Here is a 14,448-nt window from a genome sequence, read left to right on the forward strand (position 1 = left end):
CTGGTACATTTATAGAAGAACAGATTATCCGGGTGAGTGCTGTAGCTGCACGTGACTTTCAAGTTCTTGCTGCCCGTATATGTATTTCTAAACCGGGACATTTGGTTACATTTTCATTTGTTTTCAACGGGATAGTAACTAACAATCACTAATCTAAATCAGCCCAGGCAAAGAACGGGATCTCATTTTCTTTTCAAATCTAGTAAATAATTTCTACTTTGAGCTAGTCTATCTCAGAATGGGATATCATTGATAACTCTGAACGTTAGATATTCTTCATGAGAATTCTGTCCGGCTGCTAATTCTTCAGAACAGTAAAATATGCGTGTGAACAAGCTAGACATAGGAATTTCTCAGAACGGATATGCAACAACAAAAAATTTGCATACAACGGTCTAGAAATTGGCTAACAATATCTAATAAATAATTTAATCTGTCTGTGCGGAAAACGGGTTACCTACTAGACATTTGGAGATCAACTAGAAATATCACCCAATTTAATAATTAAATTGATTACTAGTATTACTGTTTGTTTGTACACAGTGAGATAATCCCACCATTCTGTGACATTATTCTACTCGGTTTCGTAGTCCGGACGGGACTTCAACGAGTCACGTGCAGCACTGCGCATGACAGTGTTGTGATTGTGATGGCTGTTCCTGAAACTTCTTGCGTGGAAAAGCAGAGCAAGCATACTTCAGAATGCCTTCAGAAGGAGCTGAAACTGAACGAATCTGAATTCACTGTTTGTTTGTCTCGAGATCCTACAGGGCTTAGCGCACGCTGCTTGGTAGATTTGCACTGTTGTGACAAGTCGTTTGAGTAACTGTTTCTAGAGAGTTTGTTTGCTTTAACAAACAGGTGCACAGAACTTGGCTTGAGACTGTTTCGTCGTGTGGGAAGATCTTTTCGTCATTTCTCCGCATTTCACTTGAAGAGCGTAATGCCATCTTTAGTCAGACCGTGAAGATTGAGGCGCCTTTGCAGTGGGTTTACGTGAGCGTGATACCGAAAGATGCAACTGTCTTGCCTGGGTAAGCGAACAGACTATTTTTATTTCTAGTTAATTTAATTGGTAGCCTACTGAATATGTTTTGCCAATAGATGTGTGGGACCTGTTCCCAACCATGACGTGGATGACAACAGCAAACGTTCCTTGCTGGGTTACGTTGACCAACTAGCGGCTTTAGAGAGAAGAAGAATTTGGCGGCAATTTGACCACTTTCGGTCTCACCTGAATGACAGGAATGAAACTCAACCAGTCACAGCAGTAAGTAGTCCAATATTCTACTGTATTATGAATTTTGACTGCTGTAGCATTTAACCAGAGGCGCGCATGCGTTATGAGGAATTCAGTCAGTGCTAAAAAGACTCTCTAGCAGGTTAAAGTTGTGAAGAAATAAAGTATTTTAACACCTATTTTGTTAAAAGACTTTTAAATACGTTAAGTTAAATAAAGTCTGTTTAATAGAGTTAAAAACTCAAAATTTTTTAGTTGTGCGGCAGTGAAGACATGATGTAAATCCAATTGTACTGTTTAACCCAGATGCATACACTGATCAAAATCCAGTTCACAACCTCCAAGGAACAAATCAAGAACAGGAAGATGAAACATCTTTCTACATGCACCAGTTATAAATCTCATGCACTGAGGATTTTTGTCGTTCAACCTTAAATCATGGAATTCAATCTGCAAATGCAAAACATGTATTCATGAGAGAGATATTGCAGTCCACTTGGTCAACACTATTCACTATTGTCTTCACTATTCAATTCTACCTAGTGGTACTACTATTCTTTGCTCTCTGCCTAATACACGATCTTCAGGCCGGCACTGAAGACGATGCAAGTTTAGTTGACACGCACATTTATACGAGAAGTCTGAAATATGGTTGGGAGCTTCCCTGATCCTGTTGCAGTAACCAACACAGAGCAGGAACTGTACTAAGCTGATGTGTCATAGTCTACTGTAGTGAAGTAGATTAGTTGACTAGATCAGTTAAGTGGTTGACAAAAGGAACACGTAAAGCTAAAACAGGTCATGCATCTTACCCTAAGAAGCAATGAGAGTGGATGTCTGTTGAAGTTCAACGAAGAAGCTGCCATTTGGTCTATGCTTAATGCAGACTATCTAACCAAGTGATTGAAGACATTCTACATTGTTTTTTCAATACCAGACTGAATTTAACACGGGTACTAGCCTCGACACTAGGTCTCCCTTTGCTTTCGGTGGTTTGACCGCGCGAGGATAGCAACAGGACTGAATCACGTGATGTTCTCTCCGAAAAGCAAAGGGAACATCACGTGATTCAGTCCCGTTGCTATCTTCGCACGGTCAGATCACCGAAAGCAAAGGGAGGCCTAGTGTCGAGGCTACACGGGTACTATATTTCACACTGACTGAATTCTTTACAACACATGTACTAAGGTTACAGTAATACAGCTGTGGATGGACAACTGGCCAATTGGAATGCAGTGCATGTGCTCATTGTCATGGCTGTTGTTAATTAGCATGCCAGATGCATCAATGTGTCCAGCCCTTTACTCACACTCTTCATATTAATTAGCAGGTGCCAGTATGTGTGCAGCAGTTGTTCATAACGTAAGCTAGCAGCCAAGGTTTTTGCACTTTAGTGCTTCTTCATTTATAACACATAGCATATGCAACATTGATCTGGGACAGGGAGGGGGTGTTTATTACTTTTGGAAGACAAGTCCCTGCTAAATAGTAAGATGAGTAATTAATTGCTTGAGAATTTCTTTGTAGCTTGAATTTGTTTGCTCTAGCTTTGAATAGTGTAGTAACGGGTACTCACTAGTTGTATAGGCTCTGTGCTTAACAGATGTACAACAGTAAGCAATTTGTACCATTAAGAGATCGTTGTTATATTACTTTTGAGTTATGTGTATTAGACACATCATCTTTATTGGACACTTTCCCAAAAAGTTTGAATACCACTGCTCGAGACACTGCATAACAAGACACAATAGAAGTAGTGTACATACATACGTACATGCATGTAAGAGGTTTAGGCGGGTTGTGAAAATATGTCGCCATAAGTCATTGAACTTATTTAGAACTTGCATTGCAACTCTTCTTAATGAACACATTTAAAATTTTATTTTGTAATTTTATGGTCTTGAAATATTTCAATGTTAATTTGTATCATTTGTTTGGATATAGGCTTTTGTTTCTGATTTTGTTCGGCACATGTATGGCGTTGAACTGATGAAACTTGTACCATGTGACTCACCATCAAGCTTTGATACTACCAGTACTACCAGTAGAATTATGCCGTGTCTGTGTCATCCAAACATTTTACCCTTATTTGCTGCTCTTGAAGGACAGGATGCATTTTACCTGTTGCAACCATATATTGAACATACTTTACATGATCTCATATTCTTTACACCTGCAGTGCTAGTGAATTCCAGTGTAAAGCAGCAGTTTTTGGTCTACCAACTGTTGCAGGGACTAGCAGAGGTACACAGCCATGGTATTCCCCAGAATTATCTTGACATGTCAAGTATTCTGGTTGATGAGAAACTTTGGATTAAATTACCACCTCCTTCTCTTTTTATTTCTGAGTCAATGAAGGAAAGTGTCAAGAAAGTCCCACATTTGTCTGATTCTTTTGTGGAAACTAAGAGTAAAGATGATGTGTTGAACAACTCAGCACAGACTGACTTGCTGAAGTATACAAAGCAGTGGCTACTTGGAGGGATTAGCAACTTTGACTATCTGATGCTGTTAAACCATGCAGCAGGACGTGAAGTAGGAAATTTTAATCACCATGCAGTTATGCCATGGATTATGGATTTCTCAGTGCCATACGGTGGGTGGAGAGATTTTACAAAGAGCAAGTATCGGTTAAATAAGGGTGACAGCCAGCTGGATTTTACATATGAGGTCACAAGAATGGGTTCTTCGGACACATCTGTTGGTCTTGGTGTTCTTCCGCCTCATCATATCTCAGACCTGCTTTCAGACTTAACATGCTATGTCTACTTGGCTCGACAAACGCAAAAAGATGTGCTGTGTGCTCACGTTCGTCCTCTCTGGGTTCCGAATGAGTACCCACGAAGTATCCAGCGTATTCAAATTTGGACGCCAGATGAGTGCATTCCTCAATTCTTTATTGATCCATCAGTATTTAGTTCTATTCATCCTGACCTCCCAGACTTGGAAGTTCCATCATGGGCTGATTCTCCTGAAGATTTTGTTCATCAGCATATGGCTGCATTGGAAAGCAGCCACGTGTCAGAAAATCTACATCATTGGATTGACATTGCTTTTGGATACAAATTGTCTGGGACGGCTGCGCTGAAGGCTAAGAACATTGTTTTATCATTAGTAAACCCTCAAGAAAAACCAAAGAACTGTGGAGCTGTACAATTGTTTACAACTCCACATCCCAAACGTAAAGCTTTTTTAAAGAGCCTTTCGCTTATATTGAGTGCTGAAAAAGGTTTGGCACACAGTGTGTTTGTCCCAGTGAAGTCAAACAGGTGCATGTTTGTTGATAGTGATTCAGTTGTCAAAATTAGGAAATTTGAAGAGCAGACGAAGGCAGAAAGTAGTAAGCTGTCTCATAAGAATTCAGATAGTCACGGTGTAGAACAGATGAGTCCTAAAGAGGCAGGTACACCAGAATTTGTTGTTGAATATCCAGCACCAGTCCTGTTGGACAGTCTGGCTTCTAGGACTTCTCCGGAGAGAGGCACGACAGAAACAGTAAATAGCTCAAAGTCAGTAGAAGCGACAGCAACAACAGACACATCGGATTCTCGTTCCAAGTTGTCTACATTCTGGAAGCAGAAAAGTGGAACTGCACCACCAGCTAAACAATCACTAGTTAATTATGGGGAGCATCTAATTGAGCTTCAGGAAGACTATAATCCATTGGTGCTAATGGAGGAGCTTAAATCATTGGCAAAGTTTGGTATTTCCTTCTTAGATAGGCAGAAAGGAATTGAACAGGTTTCTGTTGGATGTGTGATGTGAAATTGGTTTAGTTTTGAATGTATTTCTGTGTAGGTGCTTGTCGAAGGCTCAGACATTACACAACACTGTGGTTTAGATGATCATATTCATAATGATCTGTTGTCGGTAGCTACACTAATTATCGAGGTGCTGTGTTCTCAGAAAATTGGTGTTATCTTTCAGCAATCCGATCTTGCATCCAAGAGATCAATTTACATGAAGCTTCTACAAACTCGAGAGATTCAGTTGCCAGGATTTGCACTAGCATTTGTCGAGAAGGTCTTTGCTGTGTGCTTAGATGAGAATGGGTATTTTCGGCGAGTTGATTCATCTTTGGCTTTGGCCCCACCACGGCTGTTGGTGTCCGAATTCAATGAACAGCTTATCTTTCCTCAATATTTTGTTAGTTTGTATGAGTTTATCAGTTTCTTGGTAAGCAATGTGGAAGCATCTGAGCAGTCGTGGACTCAGAACCCTGTTGATATTGCCCAGGAGAATTTGCCAAAGATATTCCCAATGCTTGATGCAGAAGGAGTTGATTTGTTGTTGCCATATCTTTGTCCTCTATTTGAGCTTTCTGACACACGGTTTACAGCAACTTTGCACCTGTTTGGGCAAATATCAAAACGGTTGGGTCCACATAAAACTACTGGTTTGTTTCTGAAATCGATATCAGTGGTCATGGATCATCCACCGAATGCGGCTGGTCATGCCAGCCTGATGTTTAGACCATTCATACAGCAGCTAATTAGTGGTTTTGGCTTACAGGTGTTTCTTGAGCGATTTGTCTCATTTTTGGTCAATGCTTTAGTAAGAACTCAAGAATCTGCTGTCAAAGGTGCAGGAGACACAAAAGTTGAATCTGAAGAAATAAGCTCTAACAGGCGGTGTGAAGTTGTCACATTGAAGAGCTCTATTTCTTTTGTTGAGGAAGTAGCAAGCAGGTCTAGCCATCAGTCTAGCTTGACTGTAGCTGATGTGCAAGATGGGCTACTGAGTACTGTAGATTCATGTATCCACCTGGAAGCAGGCAACACAGATGATGCAACAGACGATGCAGTAGATGCAGATGGAGGTTATTCTAGAGAACACCTTACCACATTTTCTACTCAACAGAGTAATGAAAACGTAGACGACACGACACAAGGAGATAGCAAAGTTGATGATTTAGTAGAGACAGCTGTAGCGTGGTCTTCCAAGGTTGTGAATACTACATGTGAGCCACTGTTGGATAGATCGAATGTTCAGCCATCGGAGCTCAGAACAGTGGATGTAACAAAGGTAGCTATGGATACTCTAGAATGGCTGATACAGTTTATAGGACCTGTTCTCACATCAGCCCACCTGGTGGTGCCTTTGCTAAAGAGTTTGACTGCTATTCAGCCAGCAGGAGATCATTTTGTAATGAAAAACTCTTCTATTTTGAATGTACTCATGTCTATTGTGGATATATTTGGAAAGCACATTTTTCTAGAGCAGTATGTACGGTTTGCTGCTGAGACTGTAAGACGGATGTGATTGCTCAGGTAGTAATTGTGTTTGAATTTTTATTGTGATTGTAGGTTAAAGCTTGTGAAAAAAGAATGACAGCTAAGATGGAAGCAAGTCTGAGTGCAGTAATTGTACTTATGAGACAGTGTATTGTGCAGTTGCCAGATTCAACTCTGTATAGTCAGATGGAGGTGTGTACTGAATCCAATGAAAGATGGGCTGTTGTGTGACTTTAGTTTGTGTGCAGATGCTGTCACAGCAGATCTTCCAACGTGTCATTTCTATTTTGTCATCTCCTTCACTTTTATTTCCTTCTGGATCAAAAATTCGACTCAAAATCTGTCACGAGCTGCTAGACACATTGCTGGCAATAGGGAATCAACTTGGTAGAGAGGATGCACATCTGGTTCTTACAATACCTTTGCAGCAGTTCTTTTCTTCATTTGATCGTGTAATACCTGCAACTTCTCCAGATAGTCATAGCTCAATCAAGGCTGGTATTAAGTACTCCATCAACTTGAGACACGAACAACTTGGCATTCACGAAGAGCCCATCATAGATTCTGAAATTGTACACCCTCACACTGAGGAGCACGTAGCTGCTAATGTATTGTCACAGTTGCAGGATGTGTTTAGCCCCGAATTGGCTCAAACAGCATATGTGCCGTTTTGCCAGTTGATTGGACAAATCAATATGAGACGAATGCTGTACAATGCTGACTTGATAGAACAGGTCTCATATCGCCACATTGAGCAAGATCAACAGAAATCCACTCAGAGACTTCATCAGCCTAGACAAACAACACCGAGTAAGGATGATGCTAAAAAACTTCACTTGGTTGTTGTTGATGCAACCCATAAAAATCCATTACAACCGGGTTCATCAGATGATGACTCTGAAGAGGAAGAAGAAAACCTGAAACATATGAAGTTTGGACCTACATCATGGTTTGTTCATCTGAGTAATGATGTGACACCAATTTCCACTGCTACATCTCTTCAAGCAAATGAAGCTGGCATAGCAGAGCTGTCTCCAGGTTCATTGACCGACCAACTGCTAAACCAGCTTGAAGCTGCTCGAATGGACTTTAACCAGAAGGTGGGGTCTGGATCTAGTGATCGTGGAAGCATTAGTAACACTGAGGGCATTACACAGGAACGGTATACCACAAACTATCAGAGTCTTGTTAGTTAATGCAACAGATAGATGTTGTTTGTTGTGTTGCAGCTCTACTAAAAGTGTACCTATGCAGCATCTGGAAGGAAACTGGCTTCAACATTGGAAGAATCAGTTGGGTTGGTTAACTTTGTAAAAAGCTTTTTGTAGCTGTTTTTATGTTTTCTGAATTAGGTTTCATTGTGCAATCTCCGTTTAGTTGTGATCAGTTGAAGCTACAAGCATACAGTGGTGGTTATTGTGTTGTCAAATTGTTTAAGTGATTTTAGTTAAGATAATATGTGAATTTTAGGACATGCTGGCTGTATTCGTTCTTTGTGTGTGGTTGAGGGATGTGGGATATTTCTCTCAGGTAGTAGGGATCGAACAGTTCGGTTGTGGAACTTGCGCAGTCAAGGAAATGGTTCAGCTGAGGTCAAGAGTCAACTCACATACCGTCGTCACCAAAAAACCGTTTTTGCAGTGGAATATTTAGAGAGAACAAGCTCAGTTATCTCTTGCAGTGGATCCATTCATGTAAGCTTTAGTTGATACCAAACTGTTGATGATTTTAAATTGTAGTTTTGAAACTGTAGATTTGGAATCCAGACACTTCACAGTGTCTGAAAAGACTGGTGTCAACTGGAGGCTCTGCTTCAGCTATGAGCTGCTTACCACCACCGCATTCAACTGCCGTTGTTGCAACAGTAGCTGGGTCGTTGAGGTATTATTGTAGACTATGTAGTTGAAACTTATTGCATGCTAGCATCTCCAATTGTTGTTCTAGATTTGTTGATGTTCGGATTGGAAGTTTGATGCATGACTGGAGAATCTCTTCAGCAGGTGAGGGGTGTTTCGTTTTGTGTATGATGCACTGAAGTGCACCATAAATGTTATCTTTACAGGCATTCCTAAAAGCACATGTGTTGATCAAGCTGGTCACTATGTCTTAGTTGGATTATCGTCTGGTGTTGTAACATTGTTGGATGTTAGAACTGGACTGAGTGTGAAGACATGGAAACCTCATGACGCAGAGATAGTGAAAGTAGTAAAGTGTTGTTACCTGTCGTTTCAGCACTCATCAATGTCTTGTGACAGATACGAGCTATTGCAGACAGGTTTGTTGTTGCTTCACAGGATGGACGATTGAGTATGTGGAAGAGCAGTAATGGCTCACTGGTGTCATTTCTGAAAGGTGTAGTTGCTTGTTTGTTTGCTATGATTCCCGCATCTCTTTATTAGAGGGACTTGTAGGGCACACAGAGGGAGTGTTTGATTGTCAACTATTTCGCGATGATGTTATTTCAGTGACATCTAGCAAGCTGGGAATACATGCAACACACAACAGAGAGGTAAAACTCATTGAATCACAGTGTGTTCCTGGGTAACTTGTAATTGCGCTTTTGTCCTAGTCAACATTTACTTCACATCGGATCAGGCCAGACATAGTAAAGACCAGTATGAGCACCCTGGACTTGGTACCCTTGAGTCGTGAGCTGATTGTAGGAACAGATAGTGGTCAGATATACTTGCTAGCCTAGCATTTATACTACTGTACTAACATATTATATGGTAATATTTGTATTGCAATTTGATATTTGTGATGTGATTGCTTGTATTTGATGTGTACATATAAATTGATCTTTACAGTATTGAGTCATCATGAGTGTGGTGCTATAGCTCAGTTGGTTAGAGAGCCATCTTATGGAGTGAGTACATTCTGAGTTTTTAAGTCTCAGTGATGGCGAGCTATTGCATAATTTCCTTGGGCAAGAAACACACACACACACACACACACACACACACACACACACACACACACACACACACACACACACACACACACACACACACACACACACACACACACACACACACAATTGCCTCTCTCGACTCATGAGTATAAATGAGTACAGTACCTGCTCTTTTGTGTGTGTGTGTGTGTGTGTGTGTGTGTGTGTGTGTGTGTGTGTGTGTGTGTGTGTGTGTGTGTGTGTGTGTGTGTGTGTGTGTATGTGTGCGTGCATGGCAAAGGCCCCTGATTGTGACAAAGTCCTTCCGCCACTAGGGTCCGGGTGGGACTTTGGGTGCCCACACCACAGTTGGCTTGCAGTCAGGGCTCCTGCAAGTACCTGGCCAGGCTTCAAGAGATTGCTTAGCACGGCCCATAGCTCCTGCGTAGTGCACAGGAATCCAGCCATCTGACTGGGGGTGTGACTGTCTAACGGCAGCTTCTTATCCATATACCATTTGCCATTTGCTTGTCTTTTGCAATCAATGTGGAGCGAAAGGATTTCCATTTCCCTGTAATAATGCTGTGTCTGACATGTTGTGTAGTACAAGATCTTCTATCTTGTGATTGCATGGGTTTCTTCATCTTTCATAGGTTAATTAACTTTAAAAATTCCAATTTGTCTTAACATTGACTGTTGGTACTAGAGACCAAACTTTGAAATGATTTGTTGTCTTTTGAATATGTAGCTGTCTTTTTGTACAGTTGATACATGAAATTTTCCTGTTATGTGACACTAGTTACTGGTTAGTGTTTTACACTGACCAGGAACCATACAGCAGACCGTGATGGTATCTGTGAGGTAATACAGTAGTAGCAATATTGAGAGCTGCTATACCTCCCACTGTAATGGTACAATATTGATATCACTATCACCTAATTAATAGTTGTAAAAGTACTAGCCACTTCATTATTGTTACAATTACCTGGTAAAGCCAGGTTCGTTGCTGTTTCTTATTACTAAGCACCATGTCTTCACAGTGACATGTCCGAGACCTCTGACAATTGCCATTTATTTTAGAAACCTGATGTGGCTTGGTATGACGAAGATATAGGTAGTGGTTGGACCGGCACCTGTCTAATGATGCTGGCAACCAATTTCACTATTATACTGTCTAGAACAACTAAACCATGGCTGTGTCTCTGGCACATGTTGGTATTTATATCCTGTGCTAACATATTCGAGAATAGTTCGGATTTGTGCTTTGTTCATTTCACAATGAATTGTTGCTGATTGTCATATTACTGTACTTGTTACTTCCTGTTAATTTTAGTTGTTGCTGAGACTGGAATGCATCACAGTTTCTGACTCTAATTGTATGCTATGCATTTTGTACTAGTGAAGGTTTAGAAAAGTCTCCTGTGGACCACTGGTTAGCAAAAGCTATAACCAATGCTGAAATATACTTCACATGATACGAGGTAAGCAGTCTGCTTGTATGTGCAAGGCAGTATATTGCCAGCCTGAGATCAAGTATCTTATTTCCACAGAAATTTGTCATATGTACTCTGAATTCATCACTAGAGGCATATCACTTTAGCATTACATGTTGCCACTAATTCAGTGTTATATGGAGCACTTGGAACTACAAAAAAGGATTAAAACTTTAAAAATGGACAAATGTACATCCCAACTGACTACTAATATGACATCTATGGTCAATAGCATGGAACTATCTTTGTTCCACGTCCTGTTTCCTTCATGTATTTCAGAACTTTAATGTTCATCAAACGTTACGTGCCTTACAGATGTCATTTGAGAATATTCTCTGAAATGAATGAAAGCCAAGTGAATTATTAATGAATATTAAATTAATTGTGACTAATATACCTCACTATCATTTCCGCCATTTCATCTGATGAATGGAATTGATTATAATTTACTCTTATAATTGGAATAATCCGTGAAATGTCACCTAGGAATTCTTCGTAAGCTTTGTAAAGTTTTCGTAAATAATCCAGAGAGATCTCTGACTCATAGTCACGTTTGCGCATTCTTATCCTCTTAAGACTTTCTTCTGGGCTGACATCAAGATGCACAATGAGATTAGGTTTCTTCCTGCAACATATTCAAAACTACACTTGTTGGTGATCTAAACAAAGCAGAGGCAGTACCATACATGAAATTTGACATGTTGCTGAAGAGTGACTGATATGTGTCAAATTCTCGGGGTTCCATCATTGCCATATCTCTTAGAACCTTTACAATATCATTGAAGTAAATGTGGTGTTCGTGTTGTTGTTGATGTTGTTGTTGTTGTGTGTGTGTGTGTGTGTGTGTGTGTGTGTGTGTGTGTGTGTGTGTGTGTGTGTGTGTGTGTGTGTGTGTGTGTCTTCTCCAACCATGCATAAGGGCCAGGGCACAAACCTACAATAGCCCATACTGCTACACCTTCAGAATGTTTGCCTAGAATCCAGCTGAGCTGTGGAAAGTAAACCGTGCGCATACCTTTGCAAATACAGAGTCCTCATATATTGTTCGGTCCTGCACTCCTCCCTTGCCTTGCCAAATAATCTGCTGATGTTGCTGGAAACGGCGATTCAGTAAGTAAATCTAGAGTTGTCATATGGAAGTTAGAAAAACAGACATAGATATAACATAATGGCCAACAATAACAAAGATAGGTATGTGTACAACTTCTGTATTGTAAATACCAACGTCATTGTATTGTATTTACAATTATTATTACTACAGTTCACTTAGCTGGTAGATGCATGCAACCTCATTCCTGTGCCAGGTCAACATTGGCTACGATGTCTTGAATGGCAAAGAACTACAATGTTACACTGAATCATTGCTCAGATATATTAGAGTCTCAAGTTGCTTGGACTATGGTGGTTACATTTTATGGTTCTAATACACACACTCAAATTAATTCCACCAAAGAATGAGTTAATATGTAGCAGTAGCTAGTATAGTTATATTCTAGATTGCCATCCGACTCTGCACAGTTCGATTTTTAAGAGCCAGAAATGTAGACAAAATGACGTAATGGTGTTCCCCTATGGACAAAGCCCAGGCATTGCTTTCTAACTATTTCCACAATGCTGCTGCCACTAGATGAACCTGACACGTCAAAGATACGTACAGTACAACTGCTGTTTGAAAGAAAACAAATGTTTTCATAAAAAAGTCTCATTTTCAAAACCACCTTAGGTCCTACGCTTTTATTGCAAAAGCCATTGTAGGTGCAAAGTGGAGAGCAGGAAACGTGATGTTCTAAATGACATTGCATATTGACATTAATTAATCAATTTGACAGAACTATGCACACTGATTGACAGCCTTCGCACAATCTACCACAAGCACTTACCACACACACACACACACACACACACACACACACACACACACACACACACACACACACACACACACACACACACACACACACACACACACACACACACACACACACACACACACACACACACACACACACACACACACACATCCATTTCAGGCATTACTTGGAGAGGAAAGCTGTATCGTTTCGGATCTCTGTAGAAATCCGCAAGGTAAGTATTTTCCACCACTGGCTCGTAGAAACAAGGAAGATCCATGCGCTTGGCTAGCCCTGTAGCAAGGGTTGTCTTGCCCGCCCCTTAGCATCAATACAAAGTTTCTTCACAACAGTAGCTACGTGTATAATCTGACCGTTACGTACCGATGAGACCGCTGATCGAGACAAATATGTCATTGCTGCTGTGTAGTTGGTCTAGTGTCAACAGTTGTCGCCGATCTGCAAGCTTCGTTGGTTTTCTACCAGTTTCAGAGGCAACACAACTTACAGAAAGCTCTTCGAAGTCACCAGCGTTGACCATCATTTTGTCTGCTTCGTGTTTCCCGCAATTTCGGAATTTGGCCAATCCGCGTACGAGTTTCAGACACCCTTTCACCCTACGCATACGGGTGTTTGACAGATGCAACTCTATAGGCTAGCGCTCGGGTGGACGTTCGAGGTTAAAATGGCGGCATGTTCCAGTCATCATTCAAGTAAGTGAAGTCTGACAATCAGATTGTTGTCATTTGTCGAAACGGGGCGGCATGTCTTTGCCGCTAAGCTTTGTTTGCTTCTAAATATTATGCTGCGCGTGGTCGGTGCCACACTTATCTGTGACTTCTGTCTTCACAGCAGCGAGTTTTTGTGCAATGGGTAATGTGTGTTTACAAACAAATAGATTAATTGAGACTTTTTACTCGTATTTTTACCGGAATTGCTCACTGTACACTTGATATCCACAACATGAACGTGACAACAAACACTGACACGTAGAGATGTACACCCGGACTAGGTAAATAGTTTTCTAGTGCTGCTCTATTATTGAAATTATAGACAGGAGGTGCTCTTTTGTCTCAGGTAGACTTACTGTTGATAAATATTTAACTGAGGTTTATTTCAGATTTATGATTAATTTAATTTTGTGTTGTCGTTTTGTCACGTGATTTTTTATTGTTAGATTAATTAATTAATTAATTTTAGATAAATTAATTGAATGTATATGATGTTTGCAATTGACTTGCTATGTTTAGACTATAGAACTTAGATAGTTCTTGTCTAAGTTTTCCATGCACATTTGTTCTTTTTTGTTTAGAGTGATAGCTGTTAGGCTGTGTGTGTGTGTGTGTGTGTGTGTGTGTGTGTGTGTGTGTGTGTGTGTGTGTGTGTGTGTGTGTGTGTGTGTGTGTGTGTGACATCTATTGTGGTAGTAAGTTGGATGATTACTGCAACAGAAACGAATGATGAGGAAAGAAAATCTGAATCACACATACAGGAGATGCGAAGGGTGAAGCGAAGACATGAAGATAGCAGTAATAGGAGTGATAAAGATTGTGGCAGTTCTTTAAACACAGGCATTCCCAATGTTTGTCGCAAGATAGAATCACACACACAGGACAATAGCAGGAGTGACAGCGAATCATCAAGTTGGTCATCAGGTATGCAACTAAGTGATTTGTTTGCATGCTGCAGTGACTAAATTTAATATACTTTATTTTGCCAGGAGGCAGAAGTGTAGATAAAA

At 40.5% G+C, this 14,448-nt stretch overlaps 2 protein-coding genes across 3 annotated transcripts; one reads left to right on the forward strand and one right to left on the reverse strand.

Moving 5' to 3' along the window:
• Positions 1-649: 649 nt before the first annotated feature.
• LOC134179342 (WD repeat-containing protein 81-like) lies at positions 650-9,292 on the forward strand. Its single transcript, XM_062646208.1, has 16 exons — positions 650-790; positions 862-1,034; positions 1,105-1,270; positions 3,185-4,981; positions 5,039-6,487; positions 6,547-6,666; positions 6,723-7,636; positions 7,704-7,771; positions 7,827-7,883; positions 7,945-8,168; positions 8,228-8,355; positions 8,419-8,474; positions 8,537-8,676; positions 8,730-8,826; positions 8,886-8,983; positions 9,044-9,292. Exons 1-16 carry the CDS (start codon positions 650-652, stop codon positions 9,170-9,172), a joined length of 5,757 nt encoding a protein of 1,918 aa, XP_062502192.1. The 3' UTR covers positions 9,173-9,292.
• A 1,577-nt stretch (positions 9,293-10,869) lies between these two features.
• LOC134180201 (deoxyadenosine kinase-like) lies at positions 10,870-13,323 on the reverse strand. Of its 2 annotated transcripts, XM_062647301.1 has the most exons (7): positions 13,092-13,323; positions 12,895-13,028; positions 11,873-11,977; positions 11,544-11,623; positions 11,340-11,482; positions 11,255-11,279; positions 10,870-11,192 (listed from the first exon to the last, which is right to left on the reverse strand). In XM_062647301.1, exons 1-7 carry the CDS (start codon positions 13,249-13,251, stop codon positions 11,141-11,143), a joined length of 699 nt encoding a protein of 232 aa, XP_062503285.1. In that variant the 5' UTR covers positions 13,252-13,323; the 3' UTR covers positions 10,870-11,140. The 2 variants fall into 2 exon arrangements, with proteins under 2 accessions (XP_062503285.1, XP_062503284.1); XM_062647300.1 differs by having other exon boundaries at positions 11,255-11,482.
• Between the last annotated feature and the right edge of the window lie 1,125 nt (positions 13,324-14,448).

Source organism: Corticium candelabrum, chromosome 5, assembly GCF_963422355.1.
Source record: "Corticium candelabrum chromosome 5, ooCorCand1.1, whole genome shotgun sequence".
NCBI classification, from domain to species: Eukaryota; Metazoa; Porifera; class Homoscleromorpha; order Homosclerophorida; family Plakinidae; genus Corticium; species Corticium candelabrum.

What these genes read in the sequence shown, in the direction of transcription:
- LOC134179342 (XM_062646208.1), top strand. Translation starts at nt 650, where the DNA reads ATGGCTGTTCCTGAAACTTCTTGCGTGGAAAAGCAGAGCAAGCATACT. An exon ending in GATGCAACTGTCTTGCCTGG is followed by an intron (nt 1,035 to 1,104) that starts GTAAGCGAACAG and finishes TTTTGCCAATAG; the next exon opens with ATGTGTGGGACCTGTTCCCA. An exon ending in GGCAGAAAGGAATTGAACAG is followed by an intron (nt 4,982 to 5,038) that starts GTTTCTGTTGGA and finishes ATTTCTGTGTAG; the next exon opens with GTGCTTGTCGAAGGCTCAGA.
- LOC134180201 (XM_062647300.1), bottom strand. Translation starts at nt 13,251, where the DNA reads ATGATGGTCAACGCTGGTGACTTCGAAGAGCTTTCTGTAAGTTGTGTT. An exon ending in GATACAGCTTTCCTCTCCAA is followed by an intron (nt 11,978 to 12,894) that starts GTAATGCCTGAA and finishes TGACAACTCTAG; the next exon opens with ATTTACTTACTGAATCGCCG. An exon ending in ATGGCGGAAATGATAGTGAG is followed by an intron (nt 11,193 to 11,254) that starts GTATATTAGTCA and finishes CATTCATTTCAG; the next exon opens with AGAATATTCTCAAATGACAT.